General features: G+C 38.9%; 3 protein-coding genes across 6 annotated transcripts; 2 read left to right on the top strand and 1 right to left on the bottom strand.

The window, feature by feature from the left end:
• The first annotated feature begins 1,000 nt into the window (after positions 1–1,000).
• Positions 1,001–4,857, top strand: LOC103951620 (RNA-binding protein 2-like). Its single transcript, XM_009363049.3, has 7 exons — positions 1,001–1,249; positions 2,275–2,396; positions 2,483–2,720; positions 2,818–2,879; positions 2,955–3,036; positions 4,185–4,305; positions 4,416–4,857. The coding sequence occupies exons 1-6, from the start codon at positions 1,156–1,158 to the stop codon at positions 4,286–4,288; spliced, it is 702 nt and encodes a 233-aa protein (XP_009361324.1). The 5' UTR covers positions 1,001–1,155; the 3' UTR covers positions 4,289–4,305; positions 4,416–4,857.
• A 2,310-nt stretch (positions 4,858–7,167) lies between these two features.
• On the top strand, positions 7,168–10,674 carry LOC103951618 (oligopeptide transporter 6). The gene is given in 7 exon segments (XM_009363048.3): positions 7,168–7,823; positions 7,826–8,100; positions 8,384–8,481; positions 8,576–9,145; positions 9,254–9,500; positions 9,626–9,808; positions 9,896–10,674. Coding segments are annotated over 7 exon segments (2,196 nt in total). The 5' UTR covers positions 7,168–7,615; the 3' UTR covers positions 10,511–10,674.
• A 111-nt stretch (positions 10,675–10,785) lies between these two features.
• Positions 10,786–15,047, bottom strand: LOC103951615 (U-box domain-containing protein 43). 4 transcript variants are annotated; one of them, XM_048565646.1, is made up of 5 exons: positions 14,819–15,047; positions 12,958–14,281; positions 12,536–12,839; positions 11,965–12,455; positions 10,786–11,872 (listed from the first exon to the last, which is right to left on the bottom strand). In XM_048565646.1, the coding sequence occupies exons 2-5, from the start codon at positions 14,170–14,172 to the stop codon at positions 10,877–10,879; spliced, it is 3,006 nt and encodes a 1,001-aa protein (XP_048421603.1). In that variant the 5' UTR covers positions 14,173–14,281; positions 14,819–15,047; the 3' UTR covers positions 10,786–10,876. The 4 variants fall into 4 exon arrangements, with proteins under 4 accessions (XP_048421603.1, XP_009361319.2, XP_048421604.1 ...); XM_009363044.3 differs by having other exon boundaries at positions 12,958–14,275; XM_048565647.1 differs by having other exon boundaries at positions 14,824–15,047.
• Between the last annotated feature and the right edge of the window lie 1,591 nt (positions 15,048–16,638).

Below are 16,638 nucleotides of genomic sequence, written 5' to 3'. Positions count from 1 at the left end.
TTTAAAATGTATCAATATTTTGTTGATAGTGTATCGATATTCTGCCAATATAATTGATATTGTCAATATATAGAAGTCCATCTTATTTTCCAATACAATGTGTACAATCTACACATTGCTGCCCACACGTCTCCAAATTGATAGCTCCACCATTTTGAGCCATATCCCTTTCACTCTAATTAATTTAAAGAGAAAAGTGAGTAATACTTTTTTAACTTTAATATTATTAGAGCAATGATCTTTCAACTAAAAATTTGTGATTATTGGTCTCTTAACTTGTCAAAACATGTAGTTATCGTCATTTTGTTAATTTCGTCAAAATGAGTCACTTGCACGACACATGAGGCTGAATAAAGAGATAAATAAGGAAAACGAAATTATTTCATGAGGGTGGCTTTGCATCAAAATGCAGCTTTGTGCGTCTGATGGTATATTTCCACTATGAAAGAGGGTCATGAGAATCTTCCAATCACATCCCGTTCATCGTACATTGTGGGGCTAATTTTTGTCAAGTATTGTTTATATTCAATTTTAAATAAAAAAATTACAATAATTTTTTACCGTACAATGTTCGATGAACTAATGTGATTTGAGAATTTTCAAAATCCTCACAAAGAGAATCTAACGAGGATGCTCACTCTTCTAGTATGTTTAATAGCCTCCGGGCCTCCTTGTTGCATTTGATCCCATTCCCTCGTGAAATAATATTTTGTTTTCTTTATTTGCCTCCGCATTCAACTTCACGTGTCATACAAGTGATTTATTTTGACGGAAAATTTGATGTAGCTGCGCGTTTTGATGAGTTAAAAGATTAATAATTATAAATTTTTAGTTCAAATATCAATACTTCAATTAAATTAAAATTGATGAACTATTACTACGATTTCCTTTGAATTTAAGTGACAAAAAACGCAATTTGACAATACAATTGGTTGTAACAATTTTTAGGAATTAAAAAAAAAAAACCAAAAAGACAAGTAAAGGGGAATCCAGGAGTAGAAGTAACTCCAACAGGTTTGCCAGCTCCTATTCTTCCTATCTCTCTTCTCTACTGGAAAAACCAGAATCTTTCAACTTCCTTTCTCTCCACTCTCCATATCTCTCGCTGTGGAGCCCACAAACCAAGCTGGTAGTGACGGTTGGCAAGCCTCAAACATGGCGGACGCGTACTGGAGGTACAGCGACGGTCGACAACCGCCGCCCTCGGCGATGAATTCAGTCGTTGGAAAGCGTCCTCGCTCCGATTACGGTATGTTAAATTCCTCAAGGTTCCCCTTTTTGGGGTTTCCTCTCTCCTTTTTGCGTGCGTTTGGGGGTTTATTAAATTAGGGTTCTTGGGGATTTTAGTATCTTCCTGGTTGCCCTGAGAGCAGAATTGTTGAAGTACAAATACAAAATGCAAAAGGTGCGCTAAGAAATGTGAACAAAAAAATGGAGATTTCAGCTGACTTTTAAGTAGTCGAACTAGGTTTTCAATGGGGAATTGAAATTTGGGATCTTTTGATCTATGTTGTATGTGGTTTAATCACCATTTGATGTTTATGTGGATAAGCTTATTAAGCCATCATATTCGGCTTTCAGATGGGGCTTCCATGGTTATTTTTAAGATATAATTGCTTAGATTACATGATAAATTTGCATTCTTGTTAGTTTTCTGTGCTCTATTTAGTGTTATCTACACACATTTTAGTATAAACATTGTTCAAAGCATGCATATGAGAGATAAAATGAGTATTCCTAATCTCATTATGCACATTCGTGAAGATGTTTCGGTCTGTTGTACTGCATCCATGAGGAGGGTAGTCTATATATTTTGGACACCCATTTGTTGGTAATATGACCAGTGTCATATTTGAGCAAGCTGCGTGCTGGCTGGTCCCGGCTCCTAGATCATCTTCGTTATTAGTTAATTTTAAGTTTCATTATCCCTGGAGGCTGTTAATAATTATTCATCCTTAATAAATGCCAGGTTTGATTCAAGGATCAGCCTATGCAATATATTGAGATGAAAGGAAAATTCAAGTGGTTGTGTTAGCATATGCAATATATTGAGATGTTTGGGTACCTCATGGGCATGTAACAACTTAATTACCTGATTATGACTGATGCAGTAGTTAGTGATTATAGCAATTTGATTTTGTTAGGTCGTCAGCAGTTTAACTTAATATTCTCTTGTTTATAGCTTTACTGCCACCTTCTGCGTTTATAATTATTTCAAATATTGTTTTTTTATTTTCTCTTTTGGTATCCTGAAGTACATCCTTCATCCTTTAGACACCCAGGGTGGTCAAGACCTCCCTAACTATTATCCCCATGAAGATGATAGAGGTTCTATGCGAGGAATTAGAGATACCGACTCCATAAATGCGTCGTATGATCGCTACCTGCGCAATGCGGTACTTACATTTCTTTTTCTAGAACTGTCACATTTTTCATCATATGTTTGAAGTTTCGGGGGCTAATGTTACAAGTTATGCTTCAGCAAATGTCATCATATAGCGGGGGACAGTCTGCTAGAAACATGAGTGGAGGACCACCTGGTCGTGCTGTTGAGGATCCACACATGATGGGAATTGGGGGTGTTGACCCTGGGGCACCTGCAAAAGATAGGGTCTTAGGAATGGGAAGTGGACGGCCTGATGCTCCCCTTCCTCCTGGTGCTACCAGTACGCTATTTGTGGAGGGATTGCCTCCCAACTGTACAAGACGTGAAGTAGCTCGTATCCTTAAAATTTTCTAGGGGTTGCAGTTTTATAACCCTTTGTGTCATTACTTGCACTTTACCTTTGTCGAGTTTACCTTCACTTGGTTTTGAAGATATCTTTCGCCCTTTCGTTGGCTACAAGGAAGTGAGACTCGTGAGCAAGGAATCCAGACATGTAAGTTTCTCTTTCCCAAGGGATAAAATTGAATAGTTATTGACTGTTGGATTCTCAAATAATTTATCTGTGCAGCCTGGAGGAGATCCACTGGTACTTTGTTTTGTTGATTTTGTGAGTCCGGCCCATGCAGCAACTGCTATGGATGCATTGCAAGGTAAGTTTACTATTTGTTAAATTTGTTGAAATCATAACACCATAGTTTCTTTGACATTTCTTATGCCATTGTTGGAGAAGTTACATAAAAAAATTTCTTCACCTTGCAAGAAGATGGACTGCCAAATGATTCATGAAAAAGGAAAGAATAAAAAAAACATTTGCATCAATAGTTTGGATTGTTGTTTGGCAGTTCTGTGTAATTAACCAAAAGAAAATAAAGGAAAGGCCACTACGTTATCAAATTTACAATGCAGATAAGATTGTGTTGCTTCAATTCATATGGAAATTTTGTACACAGGATTTGTGAATTTAAACCCCTTTTAACTTCCAAAGCTACCTGACATTTTCAACCACTTAAAAGATTTCCAAACCCATAGTTTTGTTGCTTTTTTTTTTTTTTTCCGTTTAAAGTGAGATAACTTACTATTCAAGGCATGTGACTTCGTTTTTTAAGGAGGTGATTCATGGGGCCACTTTCTATTGGCTTTATGAGGTGAACATAGATTACCGCTGCCCATAGGTCTTGGTTTCACCCCTTACTTTAAACTAGAAGTTGCATGGTCAGCAAAGTCATCCAGTACCAGTATACCACACCAAACTTTGTAAATTGTTCCAAACAATGGAAGGGATTGCCTTCATGGTTCATTTTTTATCCTCCAAGATTCTGCGAATGCCTTGAAACTGGTTGGTTTCTTTGGGACTTGATTTTTCCCATAATTAGTCAAGTAGGACAGCGAGACTGGTGAGAGAAGCCATATAATTTCAGTTTGGCCGCACTTGTAATTCAGTCTAAGAATGCTGCTTGGGACAATGGTGCTCTCGGGATAGTTGTCTCATGTTTTAGCCTATACTTCGTCTTTTGTTTATGAGGAGGTTTATCTAGTGAAACTGTATACTTTATGTCAAGAGAGGAAGTGCGTGAACTTCATTTTTGGAATGAGGGAGACCCTTTTTACCCTTTCTGTCAATCTAGGACATGTGTGGCGAACTCAGGTTTGCTACTTAGGTGTGTTGAGAAATGATAGGTGTTAAATATTTAAGATAAACGGTTTAACGTCTTTATATCATCTATCTGCTGATAGCCTCATTCGGCGTTGAAAACGTACCCAGTTGTTACAGCGTAAATGGTCGAGCTCGATTTTGCAGGTTATAAATTCGATGAGCATGACCGTGACTCAGTCAATTTAAGGTTGCAATTCGCTCGCTATCCTGGTGCGAGGTCAGGTGGTGGGCACCGAGGGAAGCGTTGAATTATGCGGTTTTTCAGGTGATTAACACAATTTTCGATCCGTACAACCGTTTACATTCATGGCCATTAGGTGCCGAGTTGAAACTAAAAAAAATCACGCTAAACCGTCAAACGACTCTTCTCTGTAGGACTTGCTTGATTTGGGAGGTTGTGATAATGAGGGGCGATACAACAAACTTGCAGTTTCGAGAATTAATGGTGCATAGTTAGGACCAACTCGATTGGGTGGTTCCCGATAATTTAAGACTGCTTTTCTGTGTGTAGACAACAGCAGACTTTATTTCCTTTATTTTGATTCGAACTGTTCGGTCTGGTTACCAGTATGATTACATACAGACTATTTCGCCATATGCGATTGCTAGAAAATGTAAACTTATTTGAAGTTAAACGTGTTGAAGTCTCCTTGCATTTGCATATGCTCTGGGATTAGGGTCTAGATTTGATATTGTTCCTTGATGAAGTGTGGTAACTGTTGTAGGTTTCATTTTACTGTACTGAAAGTAACTGCCTTTTGTGGTAACTGTTGTAGGTCTCATTTTATATTGAAAATAACTGGCCTTTTCTTTGTCATTGCTCATTTCCTCTCGAAGATGTCATGAATTTTGTTCGTCATAGATACTAGTATGTGAACTAAAGTATTACTGTGCGGACGCATTCTTGCGTTTGATTTTCGAGTCTTCTGACTGGGTTTGTGTTGAGTTGTAGATGCATCTAATCCTAACATGATTTGATTGTGATCCACTAGAGTCTACCGTAGAATCGAAGAATTAACATGATATCGGAAGATCTGTCTTTGGATTTCACTGACTGTTGGGGAAACTGGCAGCTACTGTAAAGGGGCTGGCTAAGGTTCTTTACTTGTACTGAATTAGGAGCATATTGGGGCTTGATTCTTTTACTAACTTCATACCCTCTTTTCACGGGGCGACGTTCTAATCTAGGGGAGATGTTCTACGGCAGGGGGGGTCGAAGTTGGGTGCATGTCGGTAGAACGCATTCATTTTAGACTAGGCGCACCATGCGGTTGGAAATTAATGGTTTCATATTCTCTGAGAGGTCACATTTTCCTGCATTTGGTCATTCACGTAAACCATAAATGTCATTGCCCTGCCCCCGCAAGGTCCTACCTTCTCGTTAGCTATGAATGTCGATGACAAAGAAAAGACCGACAGCGGTGAACTTTTTCCACGGGTTGTTCAGCCAGCTTAACAAAACATTGAATGGGATAGTAGCCAGCTTAACAGAACATTGAATGGGATGGTTGCGGTGATGGTTATCTTTTTCTGCAGGAAGCCGACTGCAGCGACTGTTCAAGGGGGACTGTCGTGGTAATGGTGTCTTCATCAAGCTTGTCCGCCATGGATACTTTGATATTTTTCCCCACACCAACGTTACAAGTGATGGATTTTGTCCCGAAATATGTGGGATTCACACACCTACGATAGTCCTCGGTCACTCAATATAAGTTGTTAGATCGGATCTAACGGTTAAACGTGTTAAGACAAACGTCCATGGGTACTCGATAAAAATTGCGTACTTAGTTGGGTCGCTGTCTTCTAGAAGTGGAACTGTGGAAGTGGGCTCTTCAGTCAAACTTAATAGCCGGATAGCACCTTTTGAAGTTTGACTTCTTTGTTTGTTTCCAACTTTTGTTTTCCAATAAACCAATAATTGTTAATTGAATGGAAGCAAGATGGTGACTTTTGAAGTTACGCAAGGCATTTGTAAAAACACACTTACAAAATATTACTTTGTTTGAACGTGTTTTATAATAAATCGAAAATTCCTTGAATTTTAAAAGTACTTTGTGATTTTTTTAGGAAGCACTGAAATGATTTTTTAGGATTCATTTGCGTTTCTAATAAGATTGATCTCATAAAAATTTTCATAAAAAATGTTTTCAGTCATTTAAAAAAAAAAGAATTTTCAAATGAGCTTTACGTGATTAATTAAAAGGGTAAAGAACTATGGTTAATTTAAAAAATAAAATAAAAGTTTTATCTTCCAAGGCTTATACGGGGTTGATAATTTTTTTTATTAATTGGTAACAAATATTTAAAAACATTGAACGAAAGACTACAAAGTGGACGCATAAGCGCTTGTGATGATTTATGATTAGATTATTACTTTATTTTTTATTAACATCTTTATATTTTCATTCGTGACCTAACTTGTTTACAATTTAAAAAATTGGTCTTGATTTCCAATTTCCTTCGAAAAGATGTGTGGGGTTGGTTAACTACTTGGCTTATTAGTTGACTTTGCTTTACGCAGATAAGTGTGCCGTTTTATTGACCATGCCAGTTGTACATAGTCCAAATGGAATATGAAATTAATAACCAATCAATTAATCTCATTCTATTAAAATTGAACTAAATTTAAATTAAAAAAATAATAATCCACAGAAAACTATTGCTTGTGAGATCGAATGTAATTTAATCAAATTGTAATGTTTGTTTGTAGTTCAGTTGGTTGAAAATATTTTTCCTTACTGTCGAAACCGAAATTTGAATTACCCATCTTTGTATAAGAAAAAAAAGGAAGTGAATTAAAAGAAATATCCTTGTCTCCATCTTACTATGTACTTAAAGCCAACAGGATCCTCTTTGGATCTTTTGGTGAGGATTATGAGGATCTGTGAATCGTGTCCGTTCATCGTACATCATACGGTAAGTTTTTGTCAAGGATTTGACGGACTTAGGACTCTCACATCCAAATATTTCTTTTCTTTCTTGTTTTTCTTGTTTTTCCAAAAATCCTTTTAGTTTGGCGGACTTAGGACTCTCACATCCAATTCGAATCTCTCTCTCTCTTAAATTCCTATGCCTACGAAAATTCCTCTTGTACCGTTGTATCTTATCCACTAGAATCTTTTTTTTTTTTATCGTTAGATTTTGATCTTTTGATTTTTTGTAAAGGATTTGACGGTCATAATGCACCGTGTTTACAATATCCCGGACTGATAGAAGATCCCGGGGTACATAGAAAGGGTGCAATATACAGTGTAGTAATTGAATATGAATACTTGAAAGACTAGGATATCCTCCTCCGTTAGGATTCTAAGCATCCAAACCAACCCTAGCTACTCTCCTAGTCCTACTCAGCACTCTCTCTTCTTATATTATATATATATATATATACACATCAAAATATTCAATACTCCATGTTCAACCTAGCCCTCTCTTCCTCTCTGCGTTGTGTGATTTTACACGCACTTCACGGAGCCGACTGTACAACTATCTATATCTATATGCACACACATATATATTGAATATATATTTCACACATTTGCTTGTTTTTCCACTAGGAACGGCTGCAAGTTGTGTTCATGGCTGAGATAGACGCTGCTAAAGTTAATGCCTCTGCGGCGGAGGAGGAGGAAGTTAACGACTGCTCCATCAAGCAGGTTGACTTGACGGTGCCAAAAACCGATGACCCCACCATTCCGGTGCTCACATTCAGAATGTGGGTTCTTGGTTTGTCTTCATGCATCTTGCTCTCCTTTGTCAACCAGTTCTTCTGGTACAGGAAAAACCCTTGTCCATCAGTTCGATTTGTGCCCAGATTGCTGTCGTGCCCATCGGGCATCTCATGGCAAGGACGCTGCCTACGTCCCCTTTTTTCAAGGGGACGTGGTTCGAGTTCACCATGAATCCGGGGCCTTTTAATATCAAGGAACATGTTTTGATCACCATATTTGCAAACTCGGGCGCTGGAAGCGTTTACGCTACTCATATCTTGTCTGCTGTGAAGCTCTTGTATAAGAGGAAGCTCACTTTTATTCCTGCCCTGCTTGTTATGTTCACCACTCAGGTTTTCTTATTTCTCCTTCTTCTTTGGATTTCGATTGCTTTTGTGTTAATGGAATTGCATTTGGTTTTATAGCAGATTATGCCTATTTCGTAGCAATATTTGCATATGCTTTTCGTTTCTCTGACAAATATGTTTATAATGTTCAGTATTGTTTATATATCAAAATCTATCAAATCTGCTGAATTTTTGTAACAATAATAACACAATGAACTGTTTGTTTCATACCGAAATTACTAATCGGGTGTCTGACCCTGTAGTTTCTGTTGATCTTGTTTGAATTTAGGTGTTAGGGTTTGGCTGGGCTGGAATTTTCCGAAGAATTCTGGTTGATCCAGAACAAATGTGGTGGCCTTCTAATCTGGTTCAGGTTTCACTCTTCAGGTAAACATATCTTTGGTTCAGTAATAATCACTCAGTCATTGATTTCATAGCCTGTTTAGCAAGTACTCATAGTAGTAAGTCTTTACTGCTGCAGAGCTCTGCATGAGAAGGACAAAAGGCCGAAAGGTGGAATGACTCGTTCCCAATTCTTCCTTATAGTGATGATCTGCAGTTTCTGTTACTATGTCTTTCCTGGCTATCTGGTTTACATCATAACATCTTTCTCTTGGGTATGTTGGCTTGCTCCTAAGTCTATTCTTGTCCAACAACTGGGTTCTGGCTTGTCTGGCCTCGGTATTGGTTCTTTTGCGATTGACTGGGCAGCTATTTCATCATATCTTGGTACCCCGCTAGCTAGCCCATGGTTTGCCACTGCCAATATTGCCATTGGGTTTTTTCTTGTCATGTATGTGATGACACCCATCACGTACTTTTTTGATGTCTACAATGCCAAGAAGTTCCCAATATATTCTAGTGACCTTTTCACGTCTAATGGTACCACGTATGATGTTCTGAGCATCATTGATTCCAAGTTTGAACTTGACCGTCCTACGTATGCAAAGTCCGGACCTGTAAATTTAAGCACCTTCTTCGCTATGACTTATGGTCTCGGGTTTGCCACGCTTCCTGCTACGCTTGTGCATGTTCTACTCTTTAATGCAAGGTAATTTACGTTTGAATCGTTGAACGTTTTCACAAAATATAAGCATAAGTTAAACAGAGATCTGCTGCTTGTGAATTGAAGCTGAATTTCATCATACCTTCATTGCAGGGACATTGGAAATGCATTTCGACGACAAAAGAAGTTGGATATCCATGCAAGGCTTATGAAAAAGTACAAATCAGTGCCAACATGGTGGTTTCTCGGCATCCTTGTGGTAAACATTGCTCTTATCCTCTTTGCTTGCCAGTATTACAACGAGTCTCTTCAATTGCCTTGGTGGGGTGTTCTGCTTGCTTGTGCCATTGCCATTTTGTACACAGTTCCAATTGGTATCATCACAGCCACAACAAACCAGGTAACGAAATTAGAACTTTTGTTTATAAGCTAATGCTGTTTGCTGCAAGTTTACAACCGCTTGTTCAAGTTCATGATAGATAAAGGTTTCTGAAACATTTTTCCGTTCTTTTTTCGTGGTAACAGCAACCGGGTTTGAATATTATCACGGAATATGTGATCGGGTACTTGTACCCGGAGCACCCTGTAGCGAATATGTGCTTCAAAGTGTATGGCTACATCAGTATGACTCAAGCTTTAACTTTCCTGGCTGATTTTAAGCTTGGTCACTACATGAAGATTCCACCAAGATCAATGTTCATAGCACAGGTCAGTCAGTTTCGTTTTTTCGGATTTATCAATCTGCATTACGTTTTTGGTTTGAGATCTTCAGAAGCTAACCTCGTGGAATTACAGGTGGTAGGAACGACTGTAGCAGTGATTGTATACCTGGTAACAGCATGGTGGCTGATGGGTGACATTCCAAACCTTTGTGATACCTCCAAGCTGCCAAAGGATAGCCAGTGGACTTGTCCAATGGACCGTGTGTTCTTTGATGCATCAGTTATCTGGGGGCTCGTTGGCCCTCGAAGAATCTTTGGAAACCTCGGTGAATACATGAACGTCAATTGGTTCTTCTTTGGTGGGGCCATTGCCCCTGTGCTTGTCAAGCTTGCACACATGGCTTTCCCCCAACATAATTGGATTCGTCTCATCAACATGCCGGTCTTGCTGGGTGCCACATCCATGATGCCCCCGGCTAGTGCTGTAAACTTTACCAGTTGGATCATTGTTGCATTTCTTTTCGGGTATGTTGTCTACAGGTACAGGCCAGACGTGTGGTCGCGCTATAACTATGTCCTTTCTGGTGGTCTTGATGCCGGAACTGCCTTTGTTACCATATTGATGTTCATTACGCTGCAGAACCGGGGAATTGAACTTAAATGGTGGGGGAACAATGGTGAGGGCTGCCCGTTGGCTACTTGCCCTACTGCTAAAGGGATTGTAGTTGATGGCTGCCCAGTTCACTGACATTAAACTTCATATTTTCAGAAGTAGCATCTTTATTTCTTTCGATGATCTGTAAATATTTTATCAGGGATTCGTTTCTAGTTTTTTCGTTTTATTTCGATATGATATCCATGTTGAAGAACATTTCTATTCTGATTGCAATAGTTCAGATAACTATTTCTCTAGCGTTTGCAGATGACCTCTGTTTTGATTCCCTTTTATTTCTAACATAAGAATTGAAAACCGAAAACTAAAAACGAATAGTTATCAAATGGGTCATAGATTTTAAGAAAAATAAAAAAAACACGAACAGACTTCCATATCCAATCTAAAAAATCAGAATCCGACGTTCTGCAGAATTCAATAAATATATGATACACAAATCAATCAAAAATAAGAAGATTGTTTGCCAAGCACACCTAATTGAGCAAGAACTTTGGCAGCCAGAGATTTCATCTCACTATTTTTATTCTGAGTAATATCCACTAATGCCATATGTGCTGAAGTTCCATACTTTAGATTCAACTCGTTCACCCGAAAGATCATTTCCAAAGCCTTGAGAGACTTTCCTTGCAAACTGGGCACTTGTGAACTCAGTAATTTTATAATCGGCGCAATGGCTTTCACTTCATCGAGCACTTTGCCACCATGCTCTATTCCTTGGTCATCAAGCAATGTCAAAAGTGCATCGAGAGAAGCTTCACAAGCTCCGAAATCTTCCTCACCAAGCAATTTCACAAGGGGTTCCACAGCATTGGCCTTTACTATGCAGAATGAAGATTCCACTGTACAGATACCTTGGTGTGCAGGGCAGCCAAGTGCCGGTGCAGAGAAGCAGCACAGGAAAACCGCACGCTTCTTGATCGGCTTGCTCAAGCCTTTGGAGCTTTCTGATAGCTGGTTAAGTGAAATGGCGGCGTATTGTTTTGTCAAAGAAGTTCCAGAAGTTAGTAGCTGCACCAGCACTGGTATAATACCAGCTTCAGCTATTTTTCTCTGCCATTCCTGATTTGTCGAAACTGTGAAATGACAAAGAGCTCCAACAGCACTCTCTGTTACCCGCCTTCTATACAAGGCATCTCTGTTCCCATCAATTAGACAATTGCAGATAATTTCAACGGCCTCAGCATCTACAAGCCACTGCGCCATCTGAGCGTCCTTTGGAAGATTAGCAATGATCCCCATTGCAGCAGCTATCTCCTCCACATCATTAGAACTTTTTATAATCCTTAGCAAGGTCTTGACGCACCTTTGATTTACATGCTCCAAGAATGTGCTGTCATCACCGTCTTCTGTCAAGGAAAAGAACAGATTCAAGGCATTTGCCCTCACGGTAGGGCTATCAGCTTCGCATAATTGAACCAATACTTGGACAGCAGAGAGCTGTGAATCACATGAAACATCATAGTGGCTATTAGCATGTACAGAATCACATGCCAAAAGAACAAAAAATGCGCGAGAAGTAATTGTGTTACCTGTCTCAACTTTAGTCTGATGTCAAAACCAGAAGAAGATTGGCACAGTGCATGGAAGGTTTTGAGAATGTTTATTTGTATGTCAGGTCCTGTTAAAGATATTAGAGAAAAGAGCTTGAAGATTTCTTCTTCAGAGCCTAACAATGATACCTGCTCCTGTGCAGCTTCATGTGAGGTGGTTGATGTGGCAAGGTGCATAATTGTCTCAGCTACCTGCTCGCGCAAGGTTGGCGATAATAAGCTGTGAGAATACAAAAGTTCAAATAGCGGTCCAGCTGCACCTTCTCTAATCATCTGCAGGCCGTTTTGTGGTAAGTTGGAGAGGTGAAGAAGAGCCTTGACACCAAATCTCCTCTTTTCAATATCACCTTGCGAAAGCAGTTCAAGAAGCTGTCCTAGTGCCCCGTCTTTTACAATGGACAGTTTGTTGTGGTCTGTCAGTTCAATTTCCGACAAAGTTCTAGCCATAAGCATTTTAACATCTTCCACTCCTGCATCAAATTTAAGTCGTCACATTACACAACTTTGTAACATTCTCCAAACTATCACAAAACCCCACTCTTAAGCATACCTGAAGAAAGAAGCTTCAACAAAGGTTTAAAATAGTTTGCTTTCGCCATCTGTATAATGTTCTGATCAACGAAAGACAGATTTTCTAGGAGCTCGTTTACATCTCGGATGACTTGACTATCTTCACTGCTTAACATTGTTACTAGGAGAAGTATGCAGCCCTGAACATTTCCCATTAAATCGCGTGCAGCCCTAGTTGTAGATAGTACCAGTAACAACCGCAATGCCAACTTGCTTTCTTCATTTCGACGTGCAAGCGAGTGGACAATAGATTCGAGTGCATTATCCACTTTTATGATTCTCCCCTGTTAAAAACATAATGAACTGGATCATATATACGAAATTTGGGAATGCCAATTATTGCCTCTACCAAAAAACTATTACGCATGTATCCTCAAATACAACATGACAATTAGAAGGTACCTTATTTTCTTCACCATCTTTTGCAAGGATCAATACGATGGCAAGAGCACGCTTTCTTATTTCTCGACTTTTCGAACCAAGAAGTCTAATGAGGACAGGAATATAGCCCTCAATTGTCACCCATTCACGGTGCAATTCCCTTTCCATGTATATGTTCTGCAGGTTGTCTAAGGATTGAAGCACTTCTTGCTCCTGCTCTTCATTTGACTGGAGTTTCTGTTTGATAGAGACGATTGTAAAGATGGTATTCCTTTCCTTCCATTCTTCAATTGATCGTTTTAGTGCTTTGTTGGGCTGTAGAACTGAAGTGTCCAAGGGAATATCGGTCACAGGACAGTTGGTGTTACCTTCTGCAAACCACTTCTCTATCTCGCTTCTCTCAAACGTGTGACGAGAGGAGGTTTCCACGGGATCCTCCATGATATCATGACTCAATGGACATTCAAATTTCTGAAGAGGTTCCAATGGTTGCTTACCTAAAGAATTTCTCTTTTCAAAATACTCCTTCTCTTTGTCACCAGCAGATGTAGTAGCATTAGCCTTCTCAAGCAAAGCAATCATCTGTTCCATCGGCAAATCTTCTTCCAGGTCTTTTCTATTCGTATCATCCAATTCACGTTTGAACTCCCCGAGTTCATTTTCCAATGCAGACTGATCATCGGAGATCCCAAGAGCCTCAGCAATTTGAACAAGCAAGTTCTTCGCGCAGGACGGATCAGCATTCTGTTCTTGTATTCCTAGCTCAAGTTTGCCCACAATCTCTTCCTCAGTTACAGCCGCTCGATACTCAGCATCCAGCATATTCTTGCACAGCTTGCTAATCTGACTACTTATACCGGATGAAACATCCAACGACGCCAATGGGATTAGACCAAGCGCTCTACCAATCTCTTTTGTGCTTCTCTCTAGGGCCTTGACAATATTCCGGCAATTGATTAAGAGATACACCTTGTTTCTTTTGCTGCAATCTAGAGCTAGCTGCTTCGCGACTTCACCCTCTCGATTCAGAATCTTCAAAGCATTAGCCAAGCTTTCGGAACACTCAATGTTTTGCTTTGACAACTCTTTCAGAATAGAAGAGGTCAGCTCCAAGTACATTGACAATACTTTGAAATTATCTTTCTGAACGAGGACCTCCTTTGCTACATGTACAGTATCAAAGAGTAATTCAGACACCTGAAAGAATGAGGCACTGATAACACTACCATTCGCCATTTCTTAGTGCTCGAAAAATCTATGGATATAGACCCTCAGTTCTGTCTGAACCAAAGTTCAACCGCGAAAGATAAGAAGCCGCCCCTTGCTGGAAAATGCAAGCCTGCAGCTGAAAAACAACATCGGGAAAATATCGGTTCTCTTTCCAACTGCAAATTACATAGAGTTGACCGAAAGGAGCACTAGTGCAAAGCGAGTCCAATTTTGGAATTCAAGGACGAAAGCGAAAAGCTAAAAACTAAAAACGAAAGCTAAAAGCTAAAATAACCCTACCAAGAAAAGCGAAAGCTAAAAGCTAAAAACTAAAAACGAAATGGTAATCAATGGAAACAGATTCTCATATTTTAGTTTCATCAATTTATCATCCTAAGTTGTTTCATGGAAAACATCTTATGAACTCCAATTAATCACATAATCACATTCAAGTTCAACAAACAAGTGAAATAAATATATAATGAATTTAAACTAAGTTAATTGATCATGCATGCTATGTATTATGCTCTAATAATTACAAGGGAAAAATCCTACGCTTTATGCAGAATTCCATTTCTTTTCTGTTTCCCTCACTTTCTCAGCAACCAAACAGAAATATATAACATTGGGTTCTTAATCAGAGAGAGAGAGAGAGAGAGAGAGAGAAGTTGACCCGACATTAGAAGTCAACAAATATCTTCACCAAGCATGCAAGTTTCAGCGAAAACCCAAAAACCACAATGCTTTCGAACTTGAGCTTCTTCTGTTCAGAAGCACTCTCTTTCACTTTCATGGAGTCTTTCTCCGAGTCCAGAAAACGAAAGAATAACTTGCTTAACCGGGTAGAATTCTTTTATTTTTGTGTTTTTTCCAAGCAGCCTACGTCGAGCGGGACATGGTAACTGACGACCGAGTCAACGCTGTTCGTTGTTCATATGCTCTGCGGGGGACCATGCTGCGAGACAGCCATGCAGATTTTGCCACGTCATCGTAACTTCACCGTCCTGCCTACGTTGCGGATTTGGGTCTCGCGGTGTAAGCAAACGCGGTTGGCTTGTAGTCCATTGGATTGCGCGTCTATACTACTATACTATCTTTTTTTGCCGGCTAGGCAAGTTTAAAAGCTATTTTTTAATGTTCAAATGCTTATGAGTTGATCGGAGTTGTGGCCAACCGTTTAGAGCTTAAGCGGAGCGGCGTTAGACAGAAATTTTTAGAACAGTGATGGATGTAAAGGCATGAGAATATCTTGTGTCTGTCTTAGGCAAATTAAGGACATGACATGAAAACCTACTAAAAAATCTCTCACAAGAATCTAAGAATGGGTCAATCAACAATACTATAACAATTTAGTGACATTTTTATTTTATTTGTGAGTGAGATTTCTTGAGTTCGATATCTGAAAATGTCTGAGTTCAATACTAAATTTATGAACAGCTCGTAGTATGACTCACAAATGTCCACCCTAATATCAAGAAAAAAAATGGGTCGATCCGATGTGTTCAAAACGGATCGCAGTAACGGCTCGATAAGTCTTATACCCATCCGGGATGCCCAACCTGTCCAAAAATCCAAGCCCCATAATATTGGGCTAGTTTAAAGTCTTTGCAGTAAGCCCAATTATATTTGGGCAGCCTTATATTGTAGCCCAGACCCGACATATTTGAGTCCGTAGCCGGTTCACAACCCAAGAACAAAAAAAAAAAAATATATATATATATAATATCCACATATCCTATTTTACTTCTCACACACTGTTTAAATTTTCGACCGTCGGATTGGATGAATTAAAAAAGATCAACGAACATAAATGATCAAAGGGTGTGTGAAAAGCAAAATGGGGTGTGTGGATAGCACACCCGATTAATGGTGGTGCATTTGTCCACTTTCTCTCTCAGACCCGGGTTCTCTGCCCTCCTAGTTCCCATACACTCCCATCATTTCCTATTTGTGCGGCCACAATTAAGTCACATCATTATTTTATATTGATTTTTTTTATAGAGATAATAAGACAAAAAACAATAGTGATATAAAATGTTGACGTGACTTAACCGTGATCGCACAAATAGAAGATGATGAAAGTGTATGGGAACTGGGAAGGCAAAGAAGCCAAGTCCCTCTCTTTCTCCTTCCCAGGCCTTTTATGTAAAGGAAAAAATGGGGATTAGGTGTAGGGCTCACCTCACATTAAACTTCAACGATCTGAATCGATTATTTTGTAAGTTTTGATTCATAGATCATTTTTGCAAAATTTAATTCAATCCGAAACTATTTACCCTTTTAATTATCAAGATAAAATTTCATTATTTCTTTGAACCTAATAAAAAATATTTCTTTGAACCTAATTAGATGTCTTAAATATTTTTTTAAACCTAATTAGATTCATTATTTCTTTGAACCTAATTAGATGTCTTAAATATTTTTTATTTGGTTTAAGACATCTAACAGATTCATTATTTTTTTGAACCTAATTAGATGTCTTAAATATTTTTT

The sequence above is a fragment of a genome, unplaced genomic scaffold, assembly GCF_019419815.1.
Source record: "Pyrus x bretschneideri cultivar Hongxiangsu unplaced genomic scaffold, Pyrus_bretschneideri_v1 Contig4, whole genome shotgun sequence".
In the NCBI taxonomy this organism is placed as follows: Eukaryota; Viridiplantae; Streptophyta; class Magnoliopsida; order Rosales; family Rosaceae; genus Pyrus; species Pyrus x bretschneideri.
Note: the sequence above shows the minus strand (reverse complement) of the source record. Positions and strands in the feature narration are given on the sequence as shown.

Bases quoted from the DNA above. Each gene is read 5' to 3' on its own strand.
- LOC103951620 (XM_009363049.3), top strand. From the start codon at position 1,156: ATGGCGGACGCGTACTGGAGGTACAGCGACGGTCGACAACCGCCGCCC. The intron at 2,397-2,482 runs GTACTTACATTT...GTTATGCTTCAG, and splicing joins ATCGCTACCTGCGCAATGCG to CAAATGTCATCATATAGCGG. The intron at 3,037-4,184 runs GTAAGTTTACTA...TCGATTTTGCAG, and splicing joins TGCTATGGATGCATTGCAAG to GTTATAAATTCGATGAGCAT.
- LOC103951615 (XM_048565646.1), bottom strand. From the start codon at position 14,172: ATGGCGAATGGTAGTGTTATCAGTGCCTCATTCTTTCAGGTGTCTGAA. The intron at 12,840-12,957 runs GTACCTTCTAAT...TGTTTTTAACAG, and splicing joins AAGATGGTGAAGAAAATAAG to GGGAGAATCATAAAAGTGGA. The intron at 12,456-12,535 runs GTATGCTTAAGA...AATTTGATGCAG, and splicing joins GTTGAAGCTTCTTTCTTCAG to GAGTGGAAGATGTTAAAATG.